The sequence below is a fragment of the Miniopterus natalensis genome, chromosome 20 (genome assembly GCF_054644295.1).
Source record: "Miniopterus natalensis isolate mMinNat1 chromosome 20, mMinNat1.hap1, whole genome shotgun sequence".
Classification (NCBI taxonomy): Eukaryota; Metazoa; Chordata; class Mammalia; order Chiroptera; family Miniopteridae; genus Miniopterus; species Miniopterus natalensis.
The window spans coordinates 14,548,700-14,564,204 of NC_142100.1; the positions used below are offsets into that span (position 1 = coordinate 14,548,700).

Consider the following 15,505-nt stretch of genomic DNA (forward strand, 5'->3'; position numbering starts at 1 on the left):
CATCCCCACCCCACCCCCCTCCTCATCCCCACCACACGCCATCCCCACCCTACGCCATCCCACCCCATCCCCCCATCCCCCCAGATCCCCAAACAGCACCCCCAACCTCCCTGACACCCCTTGCACAGCCCGTTGGGCATGGCCACCGGTGCCATCTCTGCCCCCCTCCTCTCCCAGCCAGTTAAAACAAGCCCCTTCTGGGCTCCCTGGGCGGCCCAGTGCGTGATCTCAGGGTCTCGCGAGAAGGAACCAGAAGGCAGGATGGGTCAGGGCCTGCTGTTTCCGGGGGAACCCCGGAAGCCTCGGAGGCGGCTTCCGCCTCTCTCCCTCCCGCGGGGGACCACGTGGCGAGGAGCGCGCTGGGAGGAGCGCGGTGTGTGGAAAGCGTAAGTTCGAACCCTCGTTTGTTGAGTGTTTTCTTCAAGAAATCTCTTTCCAATCCCAAGAAAGTTGGAGCAGGTTCGTGGGTCCCCGAGTGTGTGTCGTGGGAAACTGCAGACATGCGGGTTGTCAGCACCGTGGGTCTCTCCAAAGTGCCCGAGTGGGCCTCGCGGGCGAAGTGCAAGGCCTGCGTGGGTGGGTGCCCATCAGACCTGTGCGTGCTCCTCACAAGCAGGGCCCTGAGCGCCTACATCACGTTACCCTAGTCCACAGGCTCTTTAAAATATTTTCCTTGGACAAGTTGGATCCACAGTTTCCTCATCGGAGCCCTATGTGGAGATCCATTACTCCACTTGCTTAATTTCCCCCTGGCTCAGTTCTTCCAAAGCCTTAGACGTGGAAGAGAGAAATGCTCCCACGCAGTCAGTCCCCTTAAAAGGGCCAAACGGGATCCGCACAGAGATGAAATCTGATTGACATCAAACCTCCCTGCGCCCTGAGTGAGGAGCCCCTTTCTTGTGTCCGAAGGAGCCGGGGCTGAATGAGCAGCTGCCATCATTCGTCCCCTAGGACTGTCCTGGAAATTAACATGTCTCTGCTTTGCGACATAGGCCATGTAAGTCTTATCAGTTGTTGAAGCTTTTAGTGTGTCTTGTTTCCTTGCATTTTAGCCCCTCTCTGCCCCACGCTAGCATTTAGGCTGGGAAATCATTCCTTTGTGAGTTCCTGCCCCGGTGATCAAAGCTGAGAGCAGAAGCAGCAGGAAGCTAAAGGCACTGCCACTGGCTGATGAGGGAAGCCCAAATCTCTCCTGACAAAGCTGTCCCAGGGCCAGGGGGAGAGGAAAAAGTTCCTGAGAACAATGGGAGAGCCTAGATCGCCCCTGGAAATAGATGAAGGGACAAAGGCTGGACTGATGAATGCCCTCCTGAACAGGTGTGCCCCCCTGGGCCTCATCAGAGATTCCTTCCTTCCTTCCTTCCTTCCTTCCTTCCTTCCTTCCTTCCTTCCTTCCTTCCTTCCTTCCTTCCTTCCTTCCTCCCTCCCTCCCTCCCTCCCTCCCTCCCTCCCTCCCTCCCTCCCTCCCTCCCTCCCTCCCTCCCTCCTTATTTTGTTAATCCTCACCAGAGGATGCTTTTTCCATTGATTTTTTTTTTTTTTTGAGAGTGGGAGGGAGGGAGGGAGAGAGAGAGTAACATGGATGTGTCTGAGACACGTCGATAGGGTTACTGCCAGCACACCGCACCCCCCCCCCCCAACCGGGTTGAGGATTGAACCTGCAATCCAGATATGCACCCTTGATGGGAATAGGACCCCAGACCCTTCTGGTGCATGGGCTGATGCTCTAACCACTGAGCACACGAGCCAGGGCAGAATCCACTTTTCATGTAGCTTTGTTCTGCGTGTAAGGCGGCACCAACTCCTCAGTCCTGTACAACGTCCTTAGACTGTCTGAGGTGCCCAGCCCTGTGGGTGGATAATCAGACTGACAACATATCACCCTCATGGTCATGACCTTGGGTCTCAGAAATGATGTTGAGGTCAAGGAGCTGCCTCTCTGGGCCCCTTTGAGCATGGGATGGCCCATGGGAGGGAAGGTGGGAACAGGCAATTTCCTGAGCCCAGCATGCTGTCCGGAAGCATTTTGATGTTGGCTGGGGAGAAGCAGCCCCTATGGTGGCAGGCTTTGAAATAAGTCAGAACCAGACATACTCTGCCTGACTCCAGAGAATTCCCATGCCCAAGGCTCATTTTGTGGAGGCTTCTGGAGACACAGAAAACTGAGAAATAACATACGCCTCCTTTCTAACTCTCCTCTACTCAGATTTTTTTCCTGGCCACAGTCCCAAATTCCTTCCAAGCTTTTCTTCTCTCAGCTCAGTCTGCAGACGGCATCTTGTCCTTCTCTGTGGGAACCTTCTTAACATCTGCAGAGGACCTTCCCAGCGTCTGCAAGCACGTTGAACTTGTGCCCTCTGTGTCTTCATAACTGAACATTTTAAGGCTTTTTGGCATGTCAGGTAATTAGCTCTCAGACCATACTGCTATATGGCTATAGTTTGTTTTTCTTCCCTTTTTTAGCTATAGTAGATGAAAAGAGCACAGATATTTTCCTTCACATCTGGGATGATATGAAAATAAAACTCTGTCCTCAGGGTTCTGTCCTTCTCAGCCTAGGAGAGAAAAGGAAAGGAGTTGGGTCCAGAAAGAGAGTTGAATTGGTCTCAGGAAACAGTACAAGGGAGGAGCAGTCTGCTTCCTGAAGAATCAGGGTGGATGGGCATTTGTTTGTGGCCAAGAGCCACCTGGGAGCTCAGCTATCACCTAAAAAATCATGTAAACAGAGCCACTTTAAAATTTAGTCAGAGCTGCCATCCGAGAGGAAGTGCCTTACACATCTTATGCCTCAAACCTCTAGAATGTCAAAACTGGACAAAATAACCCTGGGGCAACATCGTGTCCCAAAGAACTCTTTGCAGGATAACAAGAAAGCAAGTATTATAACAACCGGACTAATGACTACTGAACTGACAATTAAAAATATTGTTTAGAATTAGTGACACTATATTATGTTTTCTGCACCAATAGAAATGCCTTCCTTCTATTGATGTAATTGTTCCCCTTCCCCTTTTCATAAATACCCTATTGCCTGTATCTCCTAATTAAATACTATTGGGGCTTCTGCCTGAATCCGTATGCCCCAAATAGCTTTGCTTTTTTAAAATCTCAAATAAATGCTCGTTGCCTTTCACTTTGGCCTTTTATTTTTACCTAACAACAGCCCCAACCTGTCCCTGAGATGAGACCTCTCCACTGGCTCTTTTTCAAGGCAGTGTTCGTTTGCTAGGGCTGGCATGACAAAATACCATAGACAGAGTCGCTTAAACAAAAGAAATTGATTTTCTCACAGTTCTGGAGGCTGGCAGTCTGAGACCAGGATGCTAGTAGGTTTTGTCTCTTCTGAGGGCTCTCTCCTTGACTTGCAGATAGCTGCATTCTCAGTGTGTCTTCACATGGTTTTTTTCTCTATGCTTAAGCACCCCTGGTATCTCTTTGTATGTCCAAATTTCCTTTTATAAGGATACCAGTCCGATTACCTCGTTTTAGTTTAAACTTAACCACCTCTTTAAAGGTCTTACCTCCAAATATGATTACATTCTGAGGAACTGGGGGGTTAGAACTTCAACATATACATTTTGAGGGATGCAGTTAAAGCCATTACAAGGAGCGTTGGTGAGGGCTTCATTCACACAGGGAACTTTACCTGGTAAATGCTGAGCAGGGGCCATCACCAACTGGAATAGGGGTTTTCCTCTTAGTTGTTTATTCGAAATATCTGGGAACTTTAATAACACAGACTCCTGGGCCCCACCCTCCGGAGATACTGATTCTGTTGTTTTAGCGGAGAATCAAGCAGCTCAACCAGGACACCACTACTTTTTAAAAGCTCCCCTAGTACCTGCTGTTCCTAAAACATCAGTAGATTAATCTACATTTAACTACTTTTGGTTTCTTATACAGAAAGGCTAAAAGATAAATTTGGATCTGTTAATAAATGTCTTGTACTTTATTTAAAATATATGGTTCTTAAAAAATTCGTGAGTAAATTTGCCAATGAAAGCCTATGTTTCAAAAAGTTATGCAACATACTCATAACTTGCCAATCTAAAGAATGCTAGTTATTTACTTTTTAGTTGTCACTAGATATTAAAGTTTCTAAGAGTTAAGTCTAATTAAGTTGGAAAGAAATTATGTTTTTTGGTAATAGAAGTTACAAGGTATGGAAGTGATACATTTTTGAGGAAATTAAAAAGACAGTGGCTTGTTTGAAAGTCTGTTATCTGAATGAGTAAAGGGCGAACTAGAAGAGCAACTGGTAAATTACAACGTTGTAAGCAGCACTGAAACATTCGATCCCTCCAGAATTTAGAAACTTTTATTGAGTGAGTATCATTATTTTCATGACAATACGTTTGTTGGCATAAATTCAGTAAGAATATGTTCTCTTTGTAACAGGACACAATTGGGCACTGGTTTTATTAGTCAAGGCTTTGGCTGGAATGTTGTGTTTGAGAGACATACATAGACTCTGATATCATCTGAAAGCTTTAAGGAATTAAAATTGATTTTGGAAGCCAATAAAAGCCCACTGGAAAAATATCCTTGTACTTTACTTAAATGGTTCACAGTATTCTTTTCAGGTAATAAACAAAGGTTGCTTTCCACAAGACATTTTGGGGACCTCAAGAACCTGAAGAATTCACCCAAATCTGTAGGTACTGCAGGCAAAGCCTGATGGTAGCTGTGTGGCTTGGCTTCTTAGCCTTGAGAGGCTAATTATATTTCAACCTGGAGATTCCTTATGAAATTCCAGTAAAGCAGATTTGAAAGAGCCTATATGATAAATTGCTATTCTTGTTGTGTTTATGCAAATAACCAGGCCAAATTCATTAAACTAGAACTATGCCATAAATAAATTAGTTTTAATTTGGCTACCTTTAATAAAAATGAAGACAATTTTAGAAAGATAAACTACGAACTATATTTAGTTATGGATTTAGATTCTAGTAAGTTGCCTTTAGTTTTCACCTTTAAATCAGACTGGATCCTGCATTGTTCTAGTTTTCTTAAATATTTCGTCACAACCCTCTGAACTAATGTTTCATTTTTCTCTCATCCTTTGACTTGGAATTACTGAGAACTGAAACTTTTTTCTGAGCTTTGCAATTAGAGACAGCAGCTAGAGGACATTATACAAACTTTACAAAAATTGCTATAACTGTTCATGCTTAAACAATCTCAGTGACTGATGCTGTGTAAGCTACACAGAGGATTTACCTGAGCACCTGAAAACATCATAGGGACCTTTAACTGCAGACCAGGACAGTCTAATTCGCTGCCTGCCTTTGATTCGGCAAAAGAAGCTTTGAGCCTAACAAGTAGAAATCTTCTCGACTGACAGCGTTACAGACTCAGAAACTGCTTTATAAATTGCTCTGATTATTAACTTTGCCTTTTCCTGTTGTTTTCATAGACGTACAGTTGCCGGTGGAAAGGGGATCCTTGAGGTGTAGGGAGAAAAGCATTTCAGGGACCATTCTTTCAGGGAGGATGAGGAATGGTGGTTAGATTTATTGAAGCTAGAACACACACAAAGGACTGCCCCGGGTTCAGCTCTGTCCCATTGTGGAAGAATTTCAGCTTTGTCTTCATCAAGCCAAGAAGTAGGAGCAATTGGTCAATTTACCACGACCCAGAAATGTGCTATTGGTTTAGTCCACGCCAATGCTTAGTCCAGTTCAGTCTCTGTCGCCATCAGCTGGCTAGCTTAGTCCCTGTTCCTGGCTGCACTCCAGCCAGTGCTGCATTACTGTACCCAGGCTCACGCATGGAGCCCACACTTGGAGTCCTTGAGGCTGCTAGGCCCGCATGGTGACTACAGAGAGTAACTCTCAAGCCAACAGGATTGCGAGAAAAGCATTTCAAGGGTCGATGCATAAGAGATTGTGAAGTGGCAGGGTGGTTTACTTGTGATGTAGAATCAAAGGAGTTCCCCTCCTGGTTTCCCAGTGTCTTAACTCCCACCACGTGATTCAATCAGGAAAGCAGGGCCCTGAAACCCCACCCACATTCTTTCCTTTGACTGGCAATTTGAATGGAAGGTTTCAGCAATTTTTCTAGACAAGAGCCAAAAATCCAATCAGGATCAGCTTGTTCAGGAACTTGATTGCACTCCCATTTGGATGTGATAGATTGGATTATAATGGGTTTTAAAAGGAGTAAGATCTTCTGATCAAGCCTCATTTAGGCTCCTGGAGAGCAAGATGAGAATTCCGCAGACATAGGAAGTAGTGCTGGACTTTAGAGAAGTTTTTTCCAGACGTGTAGACAAGGACACTCCAGCTTCGCCCTTCCTTGTGGCTCAGAGTGGGAAATATTGAGTCACACAGAATCATCGGGATACATAACTTCAGGAACCGGTGAGCTAGGAAATTTGGTATCTTCCATTTTGTTTTCTTAAACCATGGGCCCCAAAATTTTCTCTGTAAAAGGCTAGGTAGTAAATATTGTGGGCATTATGGGCTATGTGGTCTCTGTTGCAATGGCTTGACTTGGCCATAGTAATGTGAAAGCAGCTGTGGACAACAGCCTTAAACAAATGATCATAGCTGTGTTCCAATCAAATTTTGTCATTTAATTTTCTTTATTAAATTTTGTTTATTGATTTGAGAGATAGCATCAATTCTTTGTTCCATTTATTTACACATTCATTGGTTGATTCTTTTTTTTAAAAAATTTATCTTTATTCTTGAAAGTATTACAGATGTCCCCTTTCTCCCCTCCATTGATCTCCTCCACCCCACCCCCAGGCCTTCCCCATACTATTAACTGTGTCCACAGTTTAAGCATTTATGCGTATAAGTTCTTTGATTAACCTCCCGACACCTACTCCCCCACCTCTGCCTTCCCTCTGAGATCCCTCAGTCTATTCCATGCTGCTTTGTCTCTGCATCTATTTTGTTCCTCAGCCATTGGTTGATTCCTATATGTGCCTTGACCAGGAATAGAACTAGAAACGTTGGCATATTGGGGTGGCACTCTAACCAACTGAGCTACCTGGCCAGGGTTGTCACAGAATTTTCATGTGTCACAAAATATTCCTTTGGATATTTTAGCCAAAAAATTTAAAACTTTTAAAAATTAAATATGCTTTTATTTATTTATTTTATCAATATCTTTATTGACTTCAGAGGGAGGAAGGGAGAGGGAGAGAGAGAAATATCAGTGATGAGAGACATTGATTGGCTGCCTCTTGTACGCCCCCTACTGAAGATGGAACCTGCTACCTGGGCATGTGCCCTGACCGAGAATCTAACCATAATCTCCTGGATCATAGGTGGATGGGATGCTCAACCGCTGAGCCATGCTGACAGGGTAAACATGCTTTTAAAAATTAAAACAACACCCTAAGCCCTGGCTGGTGTGGCTCAGTGGTTAGAGCATCAGCCTGAAGGGTCACGGGTTTGATTCCTGGTCAAGGGCACATTCCTGTGTTGCAGGTTTGGGCCCTGGCCTTGGTTGGGGTGCATCCATCTCTCTCACATAGATCTTTCTCTTTCTCTTTCTCCCTCCCTTCCACTCTACCTGTAATCAAAGAGAAAATACCCTCAGGTGAGGATTAACAAAACACCACCAACTAAAATCCCCATCCTAAAACTATAAAAAGCATTCTTAAATTGCTGGCTAGGCCAAAATAGGGGTTGGACCAATTTCCCAATCCCTGTCTTAATCCATTTGCCAAAATGCCAAAATTTACTTGTGAACTGTGAAATAAATTTAGTGGGCCTCAATCAGCTTACGAAAAGAAATAACAATTTTTTCATTAAACCTAACATGCCATCAACTGTTGTTAACCTTAAAAATAAAACAAAGTTATTTTACCAGCCACATGGGCTTATTGAATTGTAAAGAATTGCAATTCAGGACAAACAAGCTACGGCAAAGCCAAAGGCAAGTTTGCAAACAAAGGAGAGAAACATTACTTTGTAAAGGACAAGGGGGTAGTTGGAGGGGTGGTGATTAAAAACCCATTGGAGGAGTTGGGGGTTGTAATGATTTCTCATTGCCTGAGTTGTGGCATTTCCCCATTGGCTGGGCTTGTTGCTAGTTTAGGAGAAGATCTTCCTCCTGCTGGAGTAGTTAGTGGGTCACTTCCTGCCCAGAATTGTGAAGTAAGGGACTGAGACAGTGTTTGCTTGAGAGCTCCCTCTTCAGGGCTTCCTGACTCCATTTTAAAGAAGATTTCTCTTGATTAATTTTCAGATAAGATACATGATTTCTGATCACCATCAAATAAAAAAAATGCTGCCAAACAAACTAGGATATGCTACTGATGGAGATGCAGTCTGATTTCAGAAATGGTAAATGTAAACGTTAGCATGTCCTTAGAATCAGTGAAGTGTGTTAATGGCATAGATGGTGTCAGCACATCCATCTTTACAAAACGTTTGTCATCACACACACACACCCCCACATATATTTGCTTGCATAATAGTGTTAAATCATTTCCATTTTGATTTTATTAAAGTTGTTAAATTCATGTATTTTCTCCTCTATGACAGGGTAAGGATATCAAGAGTATTCATTTGTTTTTTGTGGGTTTTTTTATAACATTGATCTACAACAGCGATTTTCATCTGGTGTGCTGTAAGAATTTTTAAAACATGCAATACCTGACTACTTAGGGGCACTGACCTCTTTTCCCTTAGATTGTCAAATTTAAAAAAATAACAGCCAACACAGTAGCTATCCAGTATGAATGAATAACAATTATACCTATTTTTTTGTCAGATCGGCAAAAAATGTAATATATTTTTTGGTGTGCTGCAGAATTTTAGTAATTAGTTTATGTGTGCCGTAAGATGAAAAAGGTTGAAAATCACTGCTCTAGAAGCTGAGGGTACAACAGTAAACAAGACAAGTCCCTGCCCTCAAGTAGCCTACAGTCTAGTAGGTGGAGAGAGAAATAAAGCAAGATATTTTTTCTGTGTTGTGTATTAGGCAAGGGTCAATTTTTGAGACAAAAGATAGTGTTGGGGGTATGGACGAAAAGGGGCCACATACTAAACCTGAAAAGCTCAGGGCAGGCCTGCATGGTGGCCTTGCAAACTCAGAGACCTAACATAACCACAAAGGATGATCTGAAATTAAAACTTTTAAAACATAAGCGGTTTACGGTTGGTAGCCACACCCTAAGGCAGTATTTTCCCTAACAAAGGTTAATTTTCACCTTAACTAAAGCTGTAGGTTTTCTTTTGCATTTGAGATAGCATACCCAATTAACACATGCCTTTGCAAAACAAAGTGATTTCCCCTTTTTCTGGGCCCTCAAAGCACCGAGGCTGAGACCGGGAATCCTCTCCTTGTTGTTGTTATCTTGTTAACTGTCCTGTACCCACCTATGTCTGTCATTTTGCTTTTTATCCAATCCCATACTTGCCCCCTTCCCCTTGGCTTTCTCCCGCCTCCTATCTATCACCAGTGGATTTCCTGTAACCCACTTCAAGTTCTCCTTTGATTGTAATCTATAAAGCAAGATGTAAAACTGCCATTCTCTGGAGCATTATTTCAATCTGTTGAGATTTTACTTCCTGGCAATTGTTGACATTTTCGCCCAAACAGATTCACAAAAATTCTTCAGAGGTTTGAATGTTTCTTACATTAGCTGGGAGAATAGGCTTGTGAGCTGGGAAGAGGTTGCGACTGTAATAGCAGGGAATCCTTGTTGAGAAGCTGTCGTGTGGACTTGAAACAGGCCAAGAGCTGGGATGGGATATCTAAGGACAGAGCATCCATGGCAACAAAAGAAGGCACCAGAACCTGAGAAAGTACAGGATCTGGTGCCTTCCAGACTCATGGAGCTCAGGGTGGCTGGAGGTGAGGGATAGAGGGTCAGAACAGATGAAGACTAGTGGGCACAGGCAGATGGCCTAGACCTCTTTGGGGCATTTTATGTTCATTGCCATTTCTTCTGAGTAAGATGAGAAGCCGTTGGAGATCTCTAAGCAGAAGCGTGCGTGCCAGCCCTCCTACATTTTTAAAGAAATATGTTTTTATTGATTTTGGGGGGGGGGGGTGGAGAGAAACATTGATGCATGCAACCTGGGCATGTGCCCTAACTGGGAATGGAACTGGTGACCTTTCAGTGCACAGGACTATGCTCAACCAACTGAGCCACACCAGCCAGGGCCCTCCTACATATTCTAACGGTAGTATTGGAGTGGCCATGGGGTTATAGGACAAAAGTGGTATAAGGCTGGAAACTCCTTCAGTGGTCCAGGGAGAGAACATGGCGCCTTCAGTCGGGGAGGTGACAGTGGAAGTAGTAGAGAGTGGTCAGGTTCTGGATACCTTTAGAAGAGGGAGAAGACAGGGTTTGCTAATTGGTTGGTTTTAGGGTGTGAGGGAAAGACTGGCAAAGAATGTCTCTAGAGATTGCGAACTGAACAACCGGAAAGGCTTACTGAGAAAAGGAGTGCTGCAGGGGAGCAGATGTTTTAGGGGACTAATCTAGAGCTGAGTTTTAAGATTGGTTGGAAATTTTAGCTACCCCTGAGAGTACATCTTGGAGTAGGAGGAGGCTACTGAGACATCCAGGGTGCAAAAATGAAGGAAGCAGGAACTCTGAGATGTGGAACCTGCACCTCCTTAGATCTTGCCTTTAAATCTGGTGCTCTAGTGCCTCACCCTACTCATGGCCCTGAAAGGAGGGCATGTTGAGCAGTTTGCAATTGTAGGACCTGGCGGGGCTGGAGAATTATTGTGTCACTTAAATGCTTTGAGCCTGTTTCCTTACATGTAAAATAAAAATGTTAATAGTTATCTCAGTGTTTCAGTGGAAGATTGAATAAGGTGATGATTTTGTCTTTTGAAATAATGACTGATGATATCTGGTTGCACTTAGGTGGCCATTAACAAAAAGAAAAGCCCTAGAAGCTGAAGGGACCACTTTAGCCTAAAGCAGTTGTGAAATGGTAGCTCTCTTCTTGTTGTACTAGGAAATTCAAGTGCCAGGACCGCTGGAGAGCATGGGAGAATCCAAGCACAGGGGCAAGGGCGATGCAAACACTGAGCTGACCTTTGTTGGAGTGGACAATGTAAGTAAACAGGATGAAATTCTCTTTGTCAGAGCGATTTCCAAACCAAAGCCAGTCATTTCAAACATTTTGAACAGAGTGACTTCAGACTCATATCCAAAAAGAAAGAAAGGACGCTTGAGTCAAGATCCTGCTTGCACGTTACACCCTGCTGATCACGTGACCCCCACATCAAAAGCAGAGGCCATCTCACCAGTTTCTCAGTCTGGAAGGAGAGCAACAGATAGTCCTAGTATGTTTAAGCCTTCCTCTAAACCTAATTATAAATCCAGCTCCTTACAAGTTGTGCCTGGCAGTTCCTCCGATTTGCTCTCTCCACGGTCTCATTGTCTACTTGGACATATACTTTCTGCAGCAGGCAAGGATGAAGGTCTTCGTGATTCAAAGCGACTTTCCATTCTGGATATAAATAGCAGAAATTCTCAAAGACCTAAACTCAGTGATGGAATCCCAGAGGGACATTCTTCAGCTGTGGCTCCTTCAGGTATCTCTTCTACGACGAACACAAATACAACCTCAGAAGGTGTCCCCTTTCCATTAAGCCCTGATCAGAATGGAGAACCATTTTCCTGGGCTCATGCAAATGACAAGGCACATTTCAATCTTATGGATCCAGACGAAGCAAATAGTTTGGAAAGGCTGGAAAAAACAGACTTTTCGAGTCTAGCAACTCAAAACAAGACTGTCGATGCCAAGAAAGGAAAACTGATCATTTTACTTCATGACTTTTACTACGGACAGCATCAAGGAGATGGGCAGCCAGAACAGAAGACTCACACAGCCTTTAAATGCCTCCGCTGCTTGAAAGTTCTAAAAAATGTCAAGTTCATGAGTCACATGAAGCATCATTTGGAACTTGAGAAGCAAAGGGGTGACAGCTGGGAAATCCATACCACCTGCCAGCACTGCCACCGGCAGTTTCTCACTCCCTTCCAGATGCAGCATCACATTGAAAGTGTGCACACTGCCCAGGAGCCCTCTGCTGTCTGTAAAATTTGTGAATTGTCATTTGAAACAGATCAGGTTCTCTTACAGCATATGAAGGACAACCATAAGCCTGGAGAAATGCCCTATGTGTGCCAGGTTTGCAATTACAGATCATCGGCCTTTGCTGACGTGGAAACACATTTCAGAACATGCCATGAAAACACTAAGAATTTGCTTTGTCCGTTTTGTCTTAAAATCTTCAAAGCGGCAGCAACCTACATGAATCATTTTTGGGGGCACTGGAAAAAGCGAGTCTTCTGGTGTTCCAAGTGTCGGCTACAGTTTTTGACTCTGAAGGAGAAAATAAAGCACCAAACCAAGAATCATCAAACATTTAAAAAGCCGGAGCAATTGGAAGGCTTATCTCCTGAAACAGGAGATATTATTCAAATTTTAGTTCAATCCGGATCTCAAGAGGTGCAGCATCCATTATGATGAGCAACACTAACCCTAGATTGTAACCTGTAAAAACCAAGAGACGTGGCTATTTAGAACAGTATTCCAGATGTCTCTGCAGCTAGGGTTCTGGCTAAAAATTATGTTCTACCCACCTCCAGGAGTTCTGAAAGACAGGTTGAGATGAGGGCATCTGTACATCATGGCTGTAGGCGCCAGCAAGCAGTGTCAACAGCTGTCAGGTGTGACAATTCTTCAGCTGCCTACTGTCAATAAGTAGCTCAGAAGATTTCTTAATGCCCCTTGCCAGCCAACCCTTTCCCCAAAGTAACCACTTTTTGGACCTAAATAAGTCAGATGCATTTTTGCTGTGTGTAATAGTAGCATATTCTTTTTCACTGCTCTGAAGAATCTCCTTGAATGAAAATGGCAGTTTTATATATCGTTAATGATTTCAGAGAGAGGAGGGGAGAGGTAGAAATATCAATGATGAGAGAGAGTCATTTGATCGACTGAGGCATGTTCTAGGTCCTTTGTTGAATTGAAGTCGTTATAGTGGTCATTCCTGTTTTGGTCTCAAACTCATGTACAATAAATACATCATTAATTGTGATGTTAGCTGTAAGGATTTTTGTAGCTACCCACTGACAGCAGAGGAATTGAGCTACTAATCAATAATCAAAAGATAATTGAGAAAATCCTAAATGTTTGGAAATTAAGCAATATAATTCTAAACAGGGCTGGGACTAGGGTGAGGGAAGCCAGAAGCCTAAGTGCAAAAGTGCCGTCCCTGAACTTTCACAGAATTCAAGTTTCTGAGGAAAGATTTTGAGGAAAATATAAAATGAAGTCACTTTAAGCTGCTAAAATTATAAACATGAAAGCTGAGAAATGAGGAGAGATTTTATTCTTGTTCTAACTAGCCTGGGAACTTAAACTTTTGAACTTTCCAGCCCCCAGTAAATGCCTGTATATACATAAAAGTTCATTGTGTGTCAACAGCTGGACATATACCAGACCCCCAGATAATGCTCTGATTAGCTCCTGAAAGACTCACATACCCAGACCACTCGGCATCTACCTGACATCCATTATCCAGACCACTGCTACCCATCCTGGACCAATTCTAGGCCTAAGAGTGGACTGATTATGCTAAAAAATGTACTTTTTAGCCCCGCCGGTGTGGTTCAGTGGTTGAACATTGACCTATGATTCAGGAGATTGAGGTTCAAGTCCTGGTTAGTGCACATGCCCGGGTTGCGGGCTCCATCCCCAGAAGGTGGTGTGCAGGAGGGAGCCGATCAATGACTCATCATTGATGTTTCTATCTCTCTCTCTCTCTCCCTTCCTCTCTCTGAAATCAATTAAAAAAGAATGTACTTTTTACTATAATGGCCCTTAACTTTTCTTTCTTCTTTGGGACACTTCTGGGTTTTTGACTAGCTCTGTTTCCAGTTTGCAAACTGTCAGACTTTTGAATAAATCTTTATCACTTATTTCTAGCAAAGCCTCCAGAATCTTTTTTGAGTTTCTTTGACATACAAAATGTATATATTTAAAAAGAAAAATTGGGAAAATAATGATTTAAATCAGTGCTGTCCATAAAAGCATTTGCACTGATGGAAATGTTTTATATTTGCTCTGTGTACATTCAATAATCGCGTGTCTTATAGATACTCTCCCCTTAATGAGACTCCATGCCCCATCCTGAGTGTAGGCTGGATTTAGTCACTTGCTTTCAAAGAATGGTATACGGAAAGTGAAAAAAAGTAACTTTATAGTGGAGAAACTAGTGCTAAGTAATACTGGTGGCAGGTATCTCTGATGGGAAGTTATGAGAAGTATATATCACCTCTGTGGTAGAATTCTAAACCTGACCTTTAAGGACTCTTTAAACCCATCAAGGTCATGTAGAACAAAGAAAGTTTAAGAAACTTTCTAGAACAGGTTAAGGAGACACTGTAGCAAAAATCACTGGAACCCTGTATGGGAATCTGGAACAGAAAAAAGGACAATTAGTGGAAAAACTAGTGAAATTTGAGTAAAGTCTGGAGCTTATTTCATTGTAACTTACTGAAGGATACTGGAGTAATTTTGAGGCCTAAATGAGTCATTTCACATATATACATTTTAAACATTGCAAATATTTTTATATCTACATCTACATTTTTATGGTATATATTACTAAACAGAAATCTTCCAATACAAAGGATCAATAATATTTAGACTGTGTCTGACCATAATGCAACAACATGAGAAATTGATCGAGGAACAGCTTTTAAAAATCTCATGGATTTGGAAAATAAATACCATATTATTATATAACCCTTGCATGAAAAGAGAATCACTAGGGAAATTAGGACATACTTGGAATTAAATGATAATGAACATACTATAAAGCAAAAATTGTGGAACGCAGTTAAATTGGCACAAGTAAATTGAGGTAAATTTATAGGATTACATAAAAAGAAATAAAGGAATTTAAACAAATTATCTCAGAAAGTTTTAAAAAGGAACAACAGAACCTATAGAGATATGGAAGAAATAAATAATAAAGAGTGGAAGAAATAAATAAAATAGAGGGGGAGAAATGACATTATAGATGAACAAAACCAAAAAGTGTTATTTCAAAAGATTATTAAGATATACTTCTGGCAGAACTGAGCAATTAAAAATAATTCTGTGAGGTCCAGACAGTAAATATTTTAGGCTTTGTGAACATGACCTCTGGCAGTGAGTCAACTTTGCTGTTAGGTAAGGAAAGCCGCCACGGACAGTATCTAAAGGAATGGCCAGGACCTGTGTGCAATAAAACTTTATTTATGGACACTGAAATTTGAATTTCATATAATTTCACTTTACAAGATAATATTCTTTGTGGGTTTTCCAGCCATTAAAAAATGTAAAGCTCTCCCTGGCCAGTGTGGCTCAGTTGGTTGGACACGGACCCGCACAGGGCGGAAAGGCTGCCAGTTGGATTCCTGGTCAGGCCACACGCCCTGGTTGCGGGCTTGATCCCAGGTCGGGGGTGTGCAGGAGGCAGCTTTGGCTCTCACATGGATGTTTCTCTCTCTCTCTAAACA

At 42.7% G+C, this 15,505-nt stretch overlaps 1 protein-coding gene across 1 annotated transcript; it reads left to right on the forward strand.

The window, feature by feature from the left end:
- Positions 1 to 10,931: 10,931 nt before the first annotated feature.
- Positions 10,932 to 12,877, forward strand: LOC107544656 (zinc finger protein 280A-like). Its single transcript, XM_016222565.2, is given in 2 exon segments — positions 10,932 to 12,434; positions 12,437 to 12,877. Coding segments are annotated over 2 exon segments (1,515 nt in total). The 5' UTR covers positions 10,932 to 10,970; the 3' UTR covers positions 12,488 to 12,877.
- Positions 12,878 to 15,505: the final 2,628 nt, after the last annotated feature.